The sequence below is a fragment of the Sciurus vulgaris genome (assembly GCF_902686455.1).
Source record: "Sciurus vulgaris genome assembly, chromosome: 7".
Taxonomy (NCBI): Eukaryota; Metazoa; Chordata; class Mammalia; order Rodentia; family Sciuridae; genus Sciurus; species Sciurus vulgaris.
In genome coordinates, this window is record NC_136467.1 from 83,061,759 (window position 1) to 83,077,922 (window position 16,164).

The 16,164-nt window shown below is 37.1% G+C and overlaps 1 protein-coding gene across 1 annotated transcript in view; it reads right to left on the reverse strand.

Annotated features, from left to right (window-relative positions):
- SH3BGRL2 (SH3 domain binding glutamate rich protein like 2) overlaps nucleotides 1-16,164 on the reverse strand; it is a 68,725-nt gene that overhangs the window by 3,150 nt on the left and 49,411 nt on the right. The window contains exon 3 of the mRNA XM_079146340.1: nucleotides 3,398-3,478. Within this exon, the coding sequence (XP_079002466.1) occupies nucleotides 3,398-3,478 (81 nt within the window). The remainder of the gene's footprint in view (nucleotides 1-3,397; nucleotides 3,479-16,164) is intronic.

The following is a 16,164-nucleotide window of genomic DNA, read 5'->3' on the forward strand; positions in this document are numbered from 1 at the left end:
AGAAAATCTGTTTTTGGTTGGTTTTTTGTTTTTGTTTTTTTTTTAATGTCAGGAATAGAGATGTTGGAAGTCACAATACATTACCCCCAAGTGATTGATAAGAGCAAATCCTGGGTTTTGGAATCAGAGCCCAGATTTAAATCACACTCAGTCAACCTGTCAAATACCAAAAATAGAAAGCAACATCCCACTGAGTCTCCTCTTAAAGGTACCTTTCTTCTAGTTCACAGGTGGGTGGGCATTATCTCACCCAGGGGGCATGCAGAGGCCCTGGTTTATGATGACCCTATGTGAAGAGCAGCACTAGTATGGCCGTAACTGCTGGTAAATAGTTGCTGCTCCAATCACCCAAGTGCCACTCCACCTCTCTCCCATGATCCAACTGCTAAACAGCTGTCGCCTGGCACAGGAGACCTCCATGGCCTCCAGCTCTGGCAGCTTTTCCCTGCTGTTACATATTCTAAATATCACCCCTGAATGGCAGAGATCAGGAAGCGGAAACTTCCATAACAGGCTCTGCTTAGGGTCTATTAAAATAACAAACTTGATGAGTTTCAACTGAAAGTTATTAGTCAGAAGGCCTCCGTTTCCTGAGGTCACACAGGTACCATGGTGGGCCGGCCACTGCTGGCTCCAGCCACTCACAGGGAAGAGTGCTCCCTCACCCTGATTTCTATATCTTTCAACTTCAAGAAAGATAAAAATCTGTATTTTAAATATTAGCAGCTTACACAATTACATGACCAATGAATTCTATATCATGTACAACCAGAAGAATGAGAAGTCGCACTCCATATGTGTATAATATGTCAACATACATTCTACTATCATGTATGACTAATAAGAACAAATTTAAAAAATTTAAAAATTAAATAAATATTAACCCATTTACTTTTTACTTTCAAAAATTCTGCACTGGACAAATAACATATCCAGAGCTCACGTGGCCTGTGGGCCACCATTTGATGATTTCCAACTTTCCTCTGCTCTGCTTGCCTTTGAGAGCGGCTCACTCGGAATCTACACTGCACCTGTGCCTGTGGGGCCCACGAACGCTCTTTTCCCACATGTGGAGCAATTACAGATGCTAACAGCCTCCTTATGTTTCCTTGTTGGCTTTCCTGTCTTTCCACGTGTGTGTACTGCAGTAGAAGTAAGAAAGGAGATGAAAAATGGGGCTTCATCCTTCAGTATATCAACTCTGTAACACACTGTCAGAGCCTTAATCTGAAGACCATATAATCAATGTTTTCCAAAGTGGAAAGCAAGTGACTAAAATGGGGGGAAAGTCTACATTTTGCTCCTATCATTTCACTCCTGCCATATAAAGATCAAGTCTGAGCTGCTACTAACGCTAAGCTCCAGAATGTTTGTGACAGCAAGCAACACAGACACTGCACTATGGACATCTGCTCTGATCCCAAGTGCTCCAAATGATTGGCTGAATGGGTGGAGTTGCCCAAAGCCCTTACTATTTTTGGACTGGTGTACTGAAATCAAGTCAACTGCAATGGCATGAACACCAACTTTAACATCATGGCCAAAAGCCATGTTAGAATGTGTATTTTACAGATAATAGATTTTTTTGAGACGTTCTAGAGAGAATAAATTTTGTTTTGCTACTCTTTTGGGGGGCAAAGGGGATGGGCATGGAACCCAAGGCTTCATGCAGGCTACGTAAGTACTCTACCACTGAGCTGTATACCCCCAGGCCTAAATGGCTTAAAGAGTAAAAAAGTCAGTCTGCAGAGTGCCTAAGGAATCTACATCTTTGGGGAAAATGATAACAAAGATGGCAAGCACACAGAATTTTTTAAAAGGCTTTTACATAGACAATGGTGTCCACTGGGTTTATACATTCATTAGATTATCCCTACTCTCGTTTTTCTAGTTTTTTGAAGATAAATCTATATTGTTTAATATGTTGGGATGAAACATGTTATAAAAATACTCTAATTTTCCTAACAAGTATTCAAATGTTATATCTTCATAAAAATACTTTTTAAGAACCTGTAAATACTTTATGTGTCGGTTTTGCCTCTGCTTAAAACATGTGCATGGAAACCACCCACAACCATCTGTTGACTTGCTGATGTAAAAACAAAGCAAGATTTCACACTGGCTATGCACTGCAGGTGCTAGTGTATAATTTACATTACTGATGGCCGCTGCCTTCCTCCCACAGGTGTTTCAGAGATGGGATAGATCCTGGGTAGTCTCAAAAGACCTATTACTTATAGACAATAGAATTCCCAGTAATGTACTTCCATTTCAATTATTATTTTTTTTTAAAACACACACACACACACACACACACACATTTTCAAATTTTATTTGTAAATACAGTCAAAACCTCAACTTCTGTATATAAAGATTACAAGGAAACCCACAAAAATATCAATGTGGATGGCTTGGGGTAGTGATTTTTATGTTTTACTTTATACTTTCTTCATGTTTCCAAATTTTCTAAATGAGTCTAGGCTATTTTTATAATCAGAAAAAAGTATTTTTTATAAAAATCAATCAAAATATTATCTGACTTAATAAATACCTTTTTAATTTTGAAAGTAATTTATCAAATCCAATGTGAAAACATGTATCATTTTTAGGTCTAAACATAAGACAATTGGGGTCCTTTATGTTTTCCAAAAGACATATGACTTACTAAAGAGTCTTTAAAAATATTTTGATTGGGTTAAGAATATATTTCCCAAGGCTGACCACTTATTATAGAGCACCCTTTCTTCACTGTAAATAAGTTAAATGTGCAAAAGACTTTTCAAATATGGCTTTAATTTTGCTGTCTCAAAAAATTTAAAGTAGAGTTGTCCCTCAATATCTGTGGGTGTTTGGTTTTGGGACCCCCTTTGGATCTGCAGATGCTCAAGTTCCTTAGAGAAAATATTTGCACACAATGTAGGCCAATCTACCTATATACTTCAGATCAGCTCTAGATCACTTATAATATCCAACATGAGATAAACAGGTATTATACTATGTTATTTAGGAAATAATGACAAGAAGAAATAGCGGTGCGTGTTCAATGCAAAGGCAATTTTCTTTTCAAATATTCTTGATCCACATTTCAACCCACCAATGCAGAGGGTGAACTACGATATAAATTTGCAATTTAAAATAGAAAGCAGCTACTACCTTGTGCTACCTTAAATTCTTCCTGGAAGAAAGGAGTCTAAATTATAAATAAATCAGCATTCCAATTTATGGCAATGACTGAAAATTGGAAAGAAAAAAACTAGGCTTCTTTGTGTGTCTTAGAACTGGATAATCTAGAATTATGCATAGGGACTACCTGTGCATCTCTTTAACACTTTCAACCTCTATCCCTGAGAACGAAAAGGATGAATTTTAAAGCAAAAAGAAGAAAAAATTAACCTACCTTTGATGCCAATCGTGGTTTCAGGCCTAAGAATGAAAAGACAGTGTTGCTTTCCTTTGATTCAAAAAAACTGTCATAATCCTAGGAAAAAAGGAGAGGAAAGTAAAACTAATAAACAAAAGCAAACAGTATGGTTGGTGCTTTTGACAAATTCTTTTTCTTTCTTTCTTTTTTTTTTTTTTTTTTTTTTCTGGTATTGGGCTTGAACCCAGGGGCATTTAACAACTAGGCCACATCCCCAACCCTTTTTAACATTTTATTTAGAGACAGTGTCTTGCTGAGTTGCTTAGGGCCTCGCTAAGTTGCTGAGGCTGGCTTTGGACTCGAGATATTCCTGCCTCAGTCTCCCAAGTTGCTGAGATTACAGGTATGTGCTACCATGCCTGGCTGATAAATTCTTTATGGAAGTAGACAGTGTATCATTGCTCTGTCCAGGCCAGAGAGGAATGACACATACCTACTAGATTTAATCTATTAGGGTCTAAAAATTTCCTTGAGTATGATGATGAATATAACAAGTTTTTAATTCAGAATCTGTGACAGGATTAAAATGTACAACGTTTGACAACAGAAATGAAATAGGGATACATGCCTTTTTCCTCATGTGCCAAACTAACACCTGTCTGTGTGAGTCACATTGACCTAAGGTTTTACTTGAGGCTTCAACATGGAAGGATGCCTCCCAATTACGCTCTTGATATTTTGCTATCTATGGCTTAAAAAAAAAAAATCAGTGGGTAAACATAAAGCCACAAAGGTCTCCATGTGTCAATGATAGTGCTTCTATTCTGCTTTTGAAGTTTCCATTCTTTCAGACTATGTCTTCAGAGAGAATAAAAAGATCAAATAAAGACCAAAAGAAACTATATTCTCTATAACATTCATCTTTGCTTTAGACACAGAACCATTTTTCTCTTGCTACTTTCACAAGAGAGGCTAATGGAGAAATTCTAGTCAGTGTATTAATTCTTTCCTTGCCAAAGTTTGCATGTATCACACTACCAAGTTTCCAAACTGATGTAAATCAGTTTTAAAATTGGCTACTTTAATAATTTTATCCTAAGGATAAATACTGTAAGTAGATAATAATTAGAGTCATTTGCAGGCCTTTGTTTTGTGCTAGGTGCCTTAAAATCATACATCATTTAATCTTCACCACAGTTCACCAAATTGGAGACTGGCTCCAAGAGAAGCAATATGGTGCCCAAGTTTGACCACCAAGTGGGAAAGCTGAGATATGGGGCCATCTTTAACTGGTGTTGAAACAGTTATTCTATGATGCATTCTGCCCAAGAGGAACCAGGCACAGGGTACCCTGTATGCTGCAGTCACTGAGCCCTAAGGAATCTCTTGCTGAGCAGAGCCAATGGCATTATAAGTACTTTTGAAATTGGTCTAGAAATCTAAATGAGTTGGCAACTTGTAGTATAGAGGTTTGCTTCTTGCAAAGCTGTCTCATTTGATGAAAAATCTTTGAATTGTTTGGTTCTGTGGACAGATCCTCTTGTCCAAAATCTTTATCAAGCCGAGTCTCATGATTTTGAAGTTAAGCAATTTTAATTCATGGTCATTTTTGCCTCAGGCTTTGCATATGAAGAAGCAGAATTAGCACAGGAAGTGTCGGGACAGGGTCATCCAGAGCAGGGAACAGCACAGTAAAGGGCAGGGTTGACTGGGATCTGCATATGCTGACTTTGTAAACCAGGAAAGAATATGAATTTAATTTAAATACCAAAGGAAATCATGTAAAGGTTTTCAGCAAGGGAGCAAACTGATTCACTTTCCTTTCAGGAAATACCTAAATAGCCATATGAATAATGGCTCAGAGAGGGGGCAGCAAGAAGGAAACCAGAGAGAAAAGTGAGGAAAACACCATGATAATTCAGGTAAGAGATGTCAGTGACAGCTTGCAGCAGAATGATGGCAGTGTAGATAGTGACCTAGACAGAACAGAGAAACTTTTAGAAGAATTGATCCTTGGCTGTGGATCAGATGTGGAGATGAGGAAAAAGTGAGAATAAAGGGGCTCTGAGCTTTCTGACTTGATGGAAAAAGATTTGAGAAAAGGTTTAAGCCAAAGTTGGAGTTGAACATGTTAAATTTCAGAAATTATATAAGATGCTCAAGCAAAGAAGATATTGAGGCAGTAGAAGGTTGCTTTGCATACAAAAGATTTCATGGAATTTATAAGAAAATTTATAATTTTATAGGACAAATATGATTCTAATGATAACACAAATAGTCTAAGTTTGATATATAATGTAGGCAACATTCCCTGAACTAAAAATATTACATTCTTTATCACAAAGTCATTTTCAAAAAGTCCAGTGACATTTCACTGATCTGGATTCAAGAAATAATCCTGTTCCATAGATATCTCTTTAACAATTTTTTTTTTGCTTAGAGTAAAATATGGTAAGAGAAGGAAGAGAGCTAAATTACGGGCTAGATTTATTCCATCCTTTTAGATATGCACTATATAAATTCAGTTACTTGTTCCTCTTTATAGCATATTCTACTTCTCTTGGATCTAAATTCTTTTCCTAGGAAATCCATTCTAATTAAGTTCATATGTTCTAGATCTGAACTCTCCTTTAAGCTCAGGTTCCACATAAGCAAAAAACTGTTCATAGACTCTTAAACAAAAGAGTCTAAACCACAATGCATGATCTTCCACTCCACAATAAGGACCTCTGAGAAACTGGCACCCTAGTACCCTGCACTTAATCCCTTTGCTTCAAGAGGTCTCCCTGCTCATGTGATATGGACTAAAATCTTTGATATGGTAAAAGAGAACAACAACAACAAAAGGCCCTATATAATCGGGTTCTGCCTAACTCCTCAGTTTTGAGAAGACGAATGCACTAACCACGGTCTGCTTCACAAATTACATTTCTGGGACACTGAATGGGGAATATGCTCAAGCATCAGCATCTGTGGATCTGTGGTTTTAACACCCACCAGTGTACAATGTGAGTTATAGGACCTGATCATTTCACCTCCTCAGACTTTCTGCCCAGGTGTGTCAGATACTATGAGTCCCACCGACTCCAGATTTTATTGATAACCTGATAGATAATTCCAGACTTCTCAGAAATAATGTAGCATCCAGTAAAGCTGCTCTTCAGTGGACCGTAAGTTATATCTAAGCACAAAATCCAAGCTATATATTCCTATTACTGGAGAGAGCAAATTAAAAACTTGTTCCTCTTGTATTTAACTGAATAGAAAAGACCGAGGGCCAGTAACTTAGTCATCAAAATGCTGTTCCTGCTCTTGAGTTTAAAAGGCTTCTATTTGACTAAAAAGCTCTGATGTCATTGTGAAATTCAGTAGTGTGAAATTAACAATGTAAGAAATTTGAAAATGAGAAATGATGACTCAATTTCTATAAATGTGTGAATTTTACTTTCAAATGATTATAATAGTAACATTAAAATATCTGCATATAGATGAATAAAAAGCAAGTTGCAATGAAATAATAATTATACTTCAGGTTTTAGTGTTTATATTTAAAATATCAAAATGATCACAATTCCTCAAATCACAAACTGGAAATCAGGTAAGCTTGCATCTAAGTTTCATATACATAAAAACAACATCTAAAAACATACATATAAATGCAGGTAGAGAAAACATGTAACATGATCAACAAATCACTTCTCCACATTAAACTGCTCTTATAAGTTTTCATCACTAGCAAAAGTCAGATATTTAAAAATCTCAAAATGACATTTCTAATTTATTAAAATTTTCTCTTAAACAGTATTTGTGTCATAAAAATCATAAATATTATTTTTATTTTATGAACTTTTAACTCAATACCATATCACTAAGGCTCAGTGGCTTCTTGCCCAAACACTGAATTAGATTCACTGAAGAGTTTAGGAAATTTCATTTAAGGTATGAAAGTAACAAGTACAAAGTCTGCTAATTAACTTTAAAAGCAAAATAATTCACAGAAAATTATTTTTAAAAATCAAACAGACTAGTACATGACATATATCAGGTTACTAACACAATCTGTGTCATAAGGACAGATGAGTTGTGTTTGTAAATAAATGACCAATGTGTCATGCCTTAGGTAACATCCTGCTAGTAATATGGTTTGAGTAAATCCTATTCCTACTCTATTATTTACCAGTTTTAAAAACAGTATAAAAATTTTACTATCCGACATTCAAAAGTCTTTTAGTGTTTTGATAAATCCTAAAGTGTGCAAGAAGTTAAACTATTTTCTTAGTCATGTTTGGACAAAGAGTAGATGAATGATAATTTAACTTCTAAAGTCTCTTAATAGTTAATGCCTCCTTTCAGAGTTAAATTTTATGATGTGAAACCCTTTAGGAGGAACATAGCTTTAGGAATTCAAATATCACTTCCTATTACATTATAACTTTTTATATTATGGCCTTGGGCCATAATACTCTGTAATAAAACAAAAAATTCTGCTTTGTTACCAAATTTGCTTCACTTGTCAAGATGATTTTTTTTTTAAATATTAGTTACTACTACAAAGGTTAAAAGCATTATAGAGTTTAAAATTCACATAAGGTTTCTAAACGGACTCACTGAATTCCATAGAGTTTTAAAGGCACTTTCCCAGAAGTGTTTGTAAATATGTGTCTGCAGATTGCAAATTTCAGGACAATCAGCATTCTGCGATATAAATATCAGTTAATACTGACTTTGCAGAGGATACAAACACACAAATCACATGCAAGATTAGAGCACCCAGTTTCAGAAGCCACTACATTTTCATTACATTGAAGACAAAGGATAAAAACTATTTCTAATGCTGTTGCTTAGAAAAAGAAAAAAATTTGAACTGTATAGATAATAGCATAACTCAGCATTCCTATTCACTAGGGTTAATTTTTATTTAAAAGCTACAATTTTAAGAAGGAAAAAAGCAAGCTAAAGAGTTTTAAAAAAAAAGGAAAAGGAAAAGAAAAATCTCCCCCCACCTATACTTCTGTTTGGGGTTCAAGTGAAAACCAATGTGAGAGACATTTCAAAGCTCAAGATAAAATCTACAACAGGTAGAGTTAACAATAGTCTCATTCTTCCAGGAGCTCACATAAGGACATTATCTGTACACCCCAATTAGACCATTACAGACTAAGCAAGCATTTGAGACAAAGATCTTAAAGTTCTTTGCCCTTTCAGTGTTCCCTAAGAGAACAGTTAGGAAAGCCCACAGCAGCGGGCTCTGAAAAGCTGTATTGCTTCCCACGGCTCAATGACAATTAAGTGACAGAACCATATTATTTCTACATGCCAGGGGCACAAGCAAATAGGAGGCTGCAGGGAACAAAAGCAACACACGGCCAACAAGGAAATGGTGGCAGCAATCAGTTTACATGAGTCAAGAGGAAATCTGGTCTACCCAAAAAAAACTTATAGGGAATTTTTTTTTAAGACTATCAGAGTTGCTACCACAACTGCTGCTGCTGTTACTGCTGCTGTTTAAAATGGGGAAAGATTCCTTCTGCTTAAGTTCTTTCAGGCCTAAAAGGTAGCCTCTGAGCAAATTTCTTGATTTAGTGGATAATGATCTTTGATGATACACTCTGTGTTATGAAATTTTGATGTACAAAGAAAAAAGCAGTTGGCAGTTCCAGTTCAGGTAGGATAGGTGAGATGCAGTTATCTAACATGGCTTCACTCAGCGATTTCTATGCCAAACACCGAAATAAGCACAAGCCCAAAGCTGAGGCTTTCAAATTCTTAATTCGTGTTTAATATTTGTGACCATACTGGTTCAAGATGGCAGTGTAAGCACATGCATCCATCTCTTCTCTTATCCAAGTGCCACTGAAGTGGGAGGGGAAAAAATCTTCGTGCTAAACCTAGGAAAGGGATCCAGCGATAAAATTTTAAGAAATGCCTGGAATAGCTGGGTGCAGTGGCACACTGGTAATCCCAGCAGCTTGGGAGGCTGAAGCAGGAGGATCTTGGGTTCAAAGCTAGCCTCAGCAACTCAGTGAGACCCTGCTTCTAAATAAAATAGGGCTGGGAATGTGGCTCAGTGGCCGAGTGCCCCTGAGTTCAATCCTTGGTACCCTCCCGAAGGAAGGAAGGAAGGAAGGAAGGAAAGAAATGCCTAGAATATATAAAGCAAATACAACTGGACTGGTAGAAAAAACAGCAGAGGAAATCATGGCCCAAAACAACAAAGAGTAATCCTTCCCAAGGAACTCCCACAGAAACTAAAAGCCTGAGACAATGACTACAATGATCTGGAGAAGTCTGTGCTGGGCAAACACCAAAGCACAAAGGGGTGTGTGTGTGTGTGTGAGATATCGCAGAGGCAATCCTTGGCACAGTGTAGCCAGAGCTCTCAAGAAGTACTCTCAGGACAACACTGATTGCGACCTGATGCAAACTCCTGTGTCTGTGGTCAATCTGGGCTCCAAATCAGACAGAAAGCAATGGAAAGGAGGTGTGTCCTAGAAGGACACTGTCCTCCACTGCCTTTGTAACGCTCTTGCTCTAACATGTGAGGGGTCCAGCCTGCTTCTCTGCTGCCACCCAGCCTTGTACAGTCTTAGTCCTCCTACCAAAGGGAAAAGGCCTGTGCAAGTTTGGGGAGAAGTCATACCAGCTCTTAAAAGAGAAAGACAGAAGTCAGAAACCAGAAGTAATCCTGGAGAACATAGAGACAGCTTAGAGAACACAAGAAAAAAAATGCTTCTAACTAATGTTTTTGGAGCAATTAAAGAAAATACCACATCAACAAACCAGAACAAGCCAATATTTTTAAAGGAATAATAAGAAAACAGCAACAAAAGGGCTCCTGATAATTAAATTTGATTGCTAAATTAAAAAATTGATAAATACATTAAATAACAGAATGATACAGTACTAAAAATCAAGCTAGTGATCTAGAAAATAAAATGTAAGAGTGTCTCTCAAAGTGTACAGCATTAAGACTAAGAGATGAAATTATTAATCAGGTTAAGAGTATTGATGGTATGAAGGGTAAAAGGTCCCCAAAACAACAAATCCTGCAGGGGAAGAAGAAGGACAACGGAGGGGAGGGAAAAGTCAAACCACAGGACTTTTCCAAAGTGAAAGAGAAGTTTTCAGATTAAAACTTCCAACAATTGCTGTGCATAGTAAATTTAAAACACACACGCACACACACACACACACACACACACTCCAGAACTGAAACACACACACACACACACACACACAAGCTTAAAACCTTCCAGAAAGAAAAGTAAAAAAAATCTACTTCTAAGAATCTAATCTAGCAGATGTGAAGTCTTCCAGAAAATATCATAAATACAGAAAATGAAGTAATACTTCCTAAGGGAATATGACTTTAATTCTAGAACTTTAGACCCAACAATATTATCTACTAAAAATGAAAATCAAATGAAGAATTTTTAAAAAAATTAGAAAGTTTACCAGGTAGAGACACCATGTTAACAAAGTATTTTTTCAGAAGTTAGTCTAAGCAAACAAAAAGCAATGTAAGAGAAAAGGTATGTCTCTTCACGTATTCCCAGACAAGTATGTGCTGGAGTGAGTGAAACTGCTGAACTTTGTGAGGAGAGTCCCTTGGATACTGATGTTTGTGTCATTCTCCTCTAAGCCAGGGACTGAAAAGGTTATATACCCTCTGTGGCTGCTCACCCTACTGAACAGTTTTGTAGGGAGCAGTATTTACAGAATCACACCAATATATTTATATAAATGATTATCACAGTCAATATTATGTACATATGTGTATTTGATCAAAATGGGGGCGACCTGACAGAAGCTACCTTCCTTCATCTATCAAAGAACAAAGCTAACACTTCAAAATTTAAATCAAGGAATACAGATATTAATAAATTATTCAGAGAGGGGAAAGAACTTAGCAAACAAGGCAGGACTTACATGAAGAGGGTCCATTTTGGGAAAATGGAGGGGGTCACCTACAAAGAAAGCAAAGGAAGTCTGCTTTCCATTCCTGCCTTTTTAAAAATTATTTTTAAATTTTTTTTATTTTTTACTGACTGTGTTTTGATTCTTTTGCACACAAATGGGGCACATCATTTCGTTTTCATCCCTGCCTTTTGGAAAACAAACTTTGCTGAACTGACATTGATATCAACATGCCCTTACTGTCTTAACCATTTTGCCCTTTCTTCATTATCTTTAATTTAATTGTATATAGCTAAGGAAGAAAAATGTTAAACAGAAAAAAATCTAACAGTTTGGATGTTAGTTCACATATACTGCTAAACATGCACCTGAGGTGGCCTCAGACTGTCTGGATGAAAGCTTTCAATATTCACAGCACAAGTCATCATTTTTATGAAAGTCACATCCCAGGAATTCATCACTGTAGAATATCCGAGGCACAAAAACATCTTGGTAAGGTGAAAATGGAAGATTAAACATTTATAGATGGAAGAATAAAAATTACAGTTATAGGAAAGAGAACTGCAAAGATTATCTAACTCAACTGTTTTGCTTCTGGGCATACGGCTGATCACTAATCAGCGACAAAGAAGAATTTCTATCACCTGCTCCCCACCACTTGAGTTTCCCCTTCCTAGTATCTGGGATTACACCACATAAGAATATTTACAGTAAAACACATGATGGAGAAGATTCTCCTTGATTAGATAACTGATGTTTTAGACAGAAGGGCTTGGAATACAGATTTTCAATTTCAGAAAAAAAGATTCCTAAGAAAATTCTACGTGTGGAATAGACGAGGTTCTAAAAGAGGTGCTTTCCCAAACAATTTTCATTGTAAAAGTCTACAAGAAGGTTCACTGGATTTGTTTTTGACAAATTTGGCTTTGACCTTTATTAATAAAATGGGAATGCTACAGTCTGGCCTAAGAGACTTCAAATCGTACACCGCAAAGGCTCAGTCCTTGATGAGGAGACCCAACAGGACTGATGTTTGTAAAGTATGTCCCACGTTCCTAGCATTTTAACGAGTAACAGATTATAAGATAAGCAGGCCACATAACATGATGAGGGTGAATGGGCACAAGGAACTTAGGGACCAATTGAAGGCAAAGACATCAAGAAAATTTTTGAGATAAAAGTCAATAGCAATAAAAAGTCAATAGCAGTAAAAAGTCCAGAGTTGCTGGGAATAAGGGGAAGTAATAACCAAAGTCCCAGTTAATTAGAAGTATAATAATAGGCACATCTGAATTGAGTTTTGAAAGTGAAACAAGACAGAATGATTGGGATTTGGTACGCTGGATGTATGAAGTGAAGAAAAGGGTGTGAGGATTTTCAGGGCTCTACTCCAAGTATCATACAGATGATGCACCATTAACTCTTCAATAATATCTACACCTTAGAGCACAGCCTCCTGGGGATGAGGAGGAAAATCTGGGACTTTAGTTTCCCTTATTTTTCCCCCTATTAACTCTTAAAATAGAGTTCTGTTGGCACATAGTTACTAGAGACAGGCTATGAAACAGGTGCAAATTTCTTCCTCTCATTATGTTCTAGTCTGCTCCACTGTCAGAGGATAGACTTAAATGCCACGAACGGACTGGGGAAACAGCCAATTAAGGGCTTCTCAAATGTGACCATGGAAGAACTCTGGGAACCTGAGAGAAGGGTGAGTGACCCATCCTGAGAAGGGTAAACTACAGAAGGTGCCATGAGCACTGAACAGTGTTAACATTTTGTAAGCGGTTGGGAAACAAAATAAAACCAGACAAAAATCAAAAGAAAACAAAATATGCAGCAGAAAACTATGTGGCTCTCGAAACCTATAAATAAATATTTATTGATCACCTGATCCCTGATCTAGAGAACTGGAAGATAATTTTGAAGCAGTCCCTGCCAATGCGAAATTCCTGTGAAGCTTAGCTTAATCCTAAAAATTCATGAAATTGGGACATCCTGCCCTATAAATTGTCAGTGTTTATTTTGCTGTTTAAAATGTATGTTTTGCAATGTGCCCAATCGCCAAGTCAAATGGATGTTTTGAGTAGATAGACTTTATTCTATGATATTGGGCATCTGTGGGCAACAAGAAACTCCTCTGGTTATGCCAGCAATGTATACAATAATCATCTAGTTTTAAATTTTCTTACTTTATTTCATCAAATGACTTTTTCTTGATCTTGAAACCAGATTCTAGAACTAATAATAACTTGGCTCATATTGATAACCATATATCACAAACATTGCTGTTGCTTGACAGAGACTTTGAGGACAGAAAGAATAGAATAGCCTAGCTGGGCATGTTGGTGCATGCCTGTATTCCCAGTGACTCAGAAGACTGAGACAGGAGGATCCAAGTAGAAGGTCAGCTTCAGCAACTTAACAAGGCACTGTCTCAAAAGAAAAAGGACTGAGAATGGAAAAGCCTAAAATGAGAATGTATTTTCTAAAATAGCTTTAAATTTACTGCCCTTCAGAACAGCTTGTCAGTAATTAACTGCCATTTCAAGTGACTGAAAACAAACTAAATAGCCCAGTAGGGGAATGATTAAGTTAATTATAATAATCCACCCACAGGAATAGTATGCAACTTCTAAAAAATAAGTTTGGGGTGTGGGAGGGGGGCAAGAATGGAGGAAGGAGGTACTGTATAGAGGAATAAGAGGGGTGGGGGGGGAAATAACAGAATGAATCAAAAACTATTACCCTAGGTAAATGTATGATTACAAAAACAGTATGCCTCTACTTCATGTACAGAGAAACAAGATGTATCCCATTTGTTTACAATAAAAATGAATTAAAAAAAAAAGAAAAAAAATAAATTTACAAGGGCATAGGAACTATTTTTGTTAGAGAATAAAGCAGGGCACAAAATGAAGACATGCAGTATGTTCAACAGTGTGATTTTAAAAGTTTAAAACTATTTTAAGAAAAGAGAAAGTATAGAGAACAGAGGTTTGCAGTATTATTAGAAAGGTAAAACTGACTGCTGCCCCTACTTTACCATTCTCATTTTTCAAATTATCTCTACTTGCATATTCATTTTAGTGTTGAAAAATCAGAAACACTAATAACAATAATGCTAGAAAACCAATTACTTCAATATGTAAACATTTTAAGTATCTCTTCCCAACACCTTCTTGGTGAGACCATGGTTGAAGATCATTTCTTATGTTCATATGTGGGCATTTAAACACACACACACACACACACACACACACACACAGAACAGTAGTAAACCTTTTCAAAATGAAATCTTACATCCAAATCACAGATTTGTAAAACATAATTATAGGAGCAGGTTGTTCAGGATTCAAAAATAAGTTCCCAAATACACTTAAAATACATGATCCCAAGACAATCTTCTCAAAAATCTCACATAAGCACTGTACCTGGGATAACTGTGGCTGCATATACTTAGGTGTGCTTGGGGCGAGGTCCTAAGTCTCTGCCAAGGCACTTTTCCTTGTCTTCTTACATGGGAGAGGTGAAGGAGTGACATAAAAACCTACTGCTGGTCATTCGCCCTTTCTGCTCCTGCTGAAAATTAGGTTAACCTATCTCTAGTCTACTTTCAGGTCTCAATTCAGCTAGTATGTGGTAAGGCAGGCATAGTTAGCCCCAAATCACCACATAAAAACAACCAGCCAACAATGTCTTCTGATTTGCATTAGCAATACATCCAATGATTAAACACAAATTTAACATTCTGAATTCACTTAAATACCATTTGAAAGTGTAAAAAAAATCAATAATTTTAAAACATTCTTAAAAGTTGCCTAATGGAAATGGTCAAAAGGTTATCATTATATAAAATTGTCCATTTGTCTTTCAGATAAACTGTCCTTTCTCATTATAAGACAGTATTTTCACAACAAACTCTAACTACATCTAATCCCGCTCCATGTCTCCTCCGTGTTGCCCTAAGCCTGACTGAGTGCTGGCATCCTCAGTCAAACCTATACCGACTTGACTAGCTGAACAGCCACTGCTTTTCCCCCCTTGATAGGTAATCCATGAATCAGTGAATCCATGAAACTTCACTGAGTTTCCATTTTTAAGTACCTTGTTAAAAAAAAAAAAAAAAAAAAAAAAAAAAACCTAAAAACTGAATTCAGCAAAGCTGTAGGACACAAAGGAGGAGAGGTAAAAACAACCCCCGAATCAACCAAACCTGCACACCACTGCAGCCCTGTGTCCAGTGCCTGTGTCCTGCCACCATTGCCATCATTGCCACCAAAGAAGGAAGAGACAGTATCTAAGGGGAAGAAGGGGAAATATGCCCCTGACAGGGATGCGAAGAACCCTGAGAAAATGGAGATGCCAAACTGGCCAGGCACAGAAAGCTGAAGGTACCACAGATGCCAAGGGATGTGTGTGTGTGTTTTTTACAACTGTGTATGTAATGGTTTCAATATTGGGTATCTCCCAAAACTCATGTGTGAGTCAGTGCAAGAAGGTTTAGAGGTGAAATGTCTGAGAACCTTAACCTAATCAGTGAACCAATCCCCTGATGGGATTACTGGCTGGTGACTGTAGGCAGGCTGGGTATGGCTGGAAGAGGTGGGTTCCGGGAAATGCCTTTGGGATTTATATTTTATCCTGGGGAATGAAGTTTGTCTTTGTCTCTTTCTCTCTCTGTCTCTCTCTGTCTCTCTCTGTCTCTCTCTCTCTCTCTCTCTCTCTCTCTCTCTCTCTCTCTCTCTTTGTTTCTCCTATGATATCCTAAGCTTCTTTTCACCGCTATACCGTTCTGTTATGATGGTCTGCCTTATCTGGAGTCTTGAGGAATGGAGTTAGCCTTCTATGGACTAAGACCTCTGAAACTGGAAGCCCCTAAATAA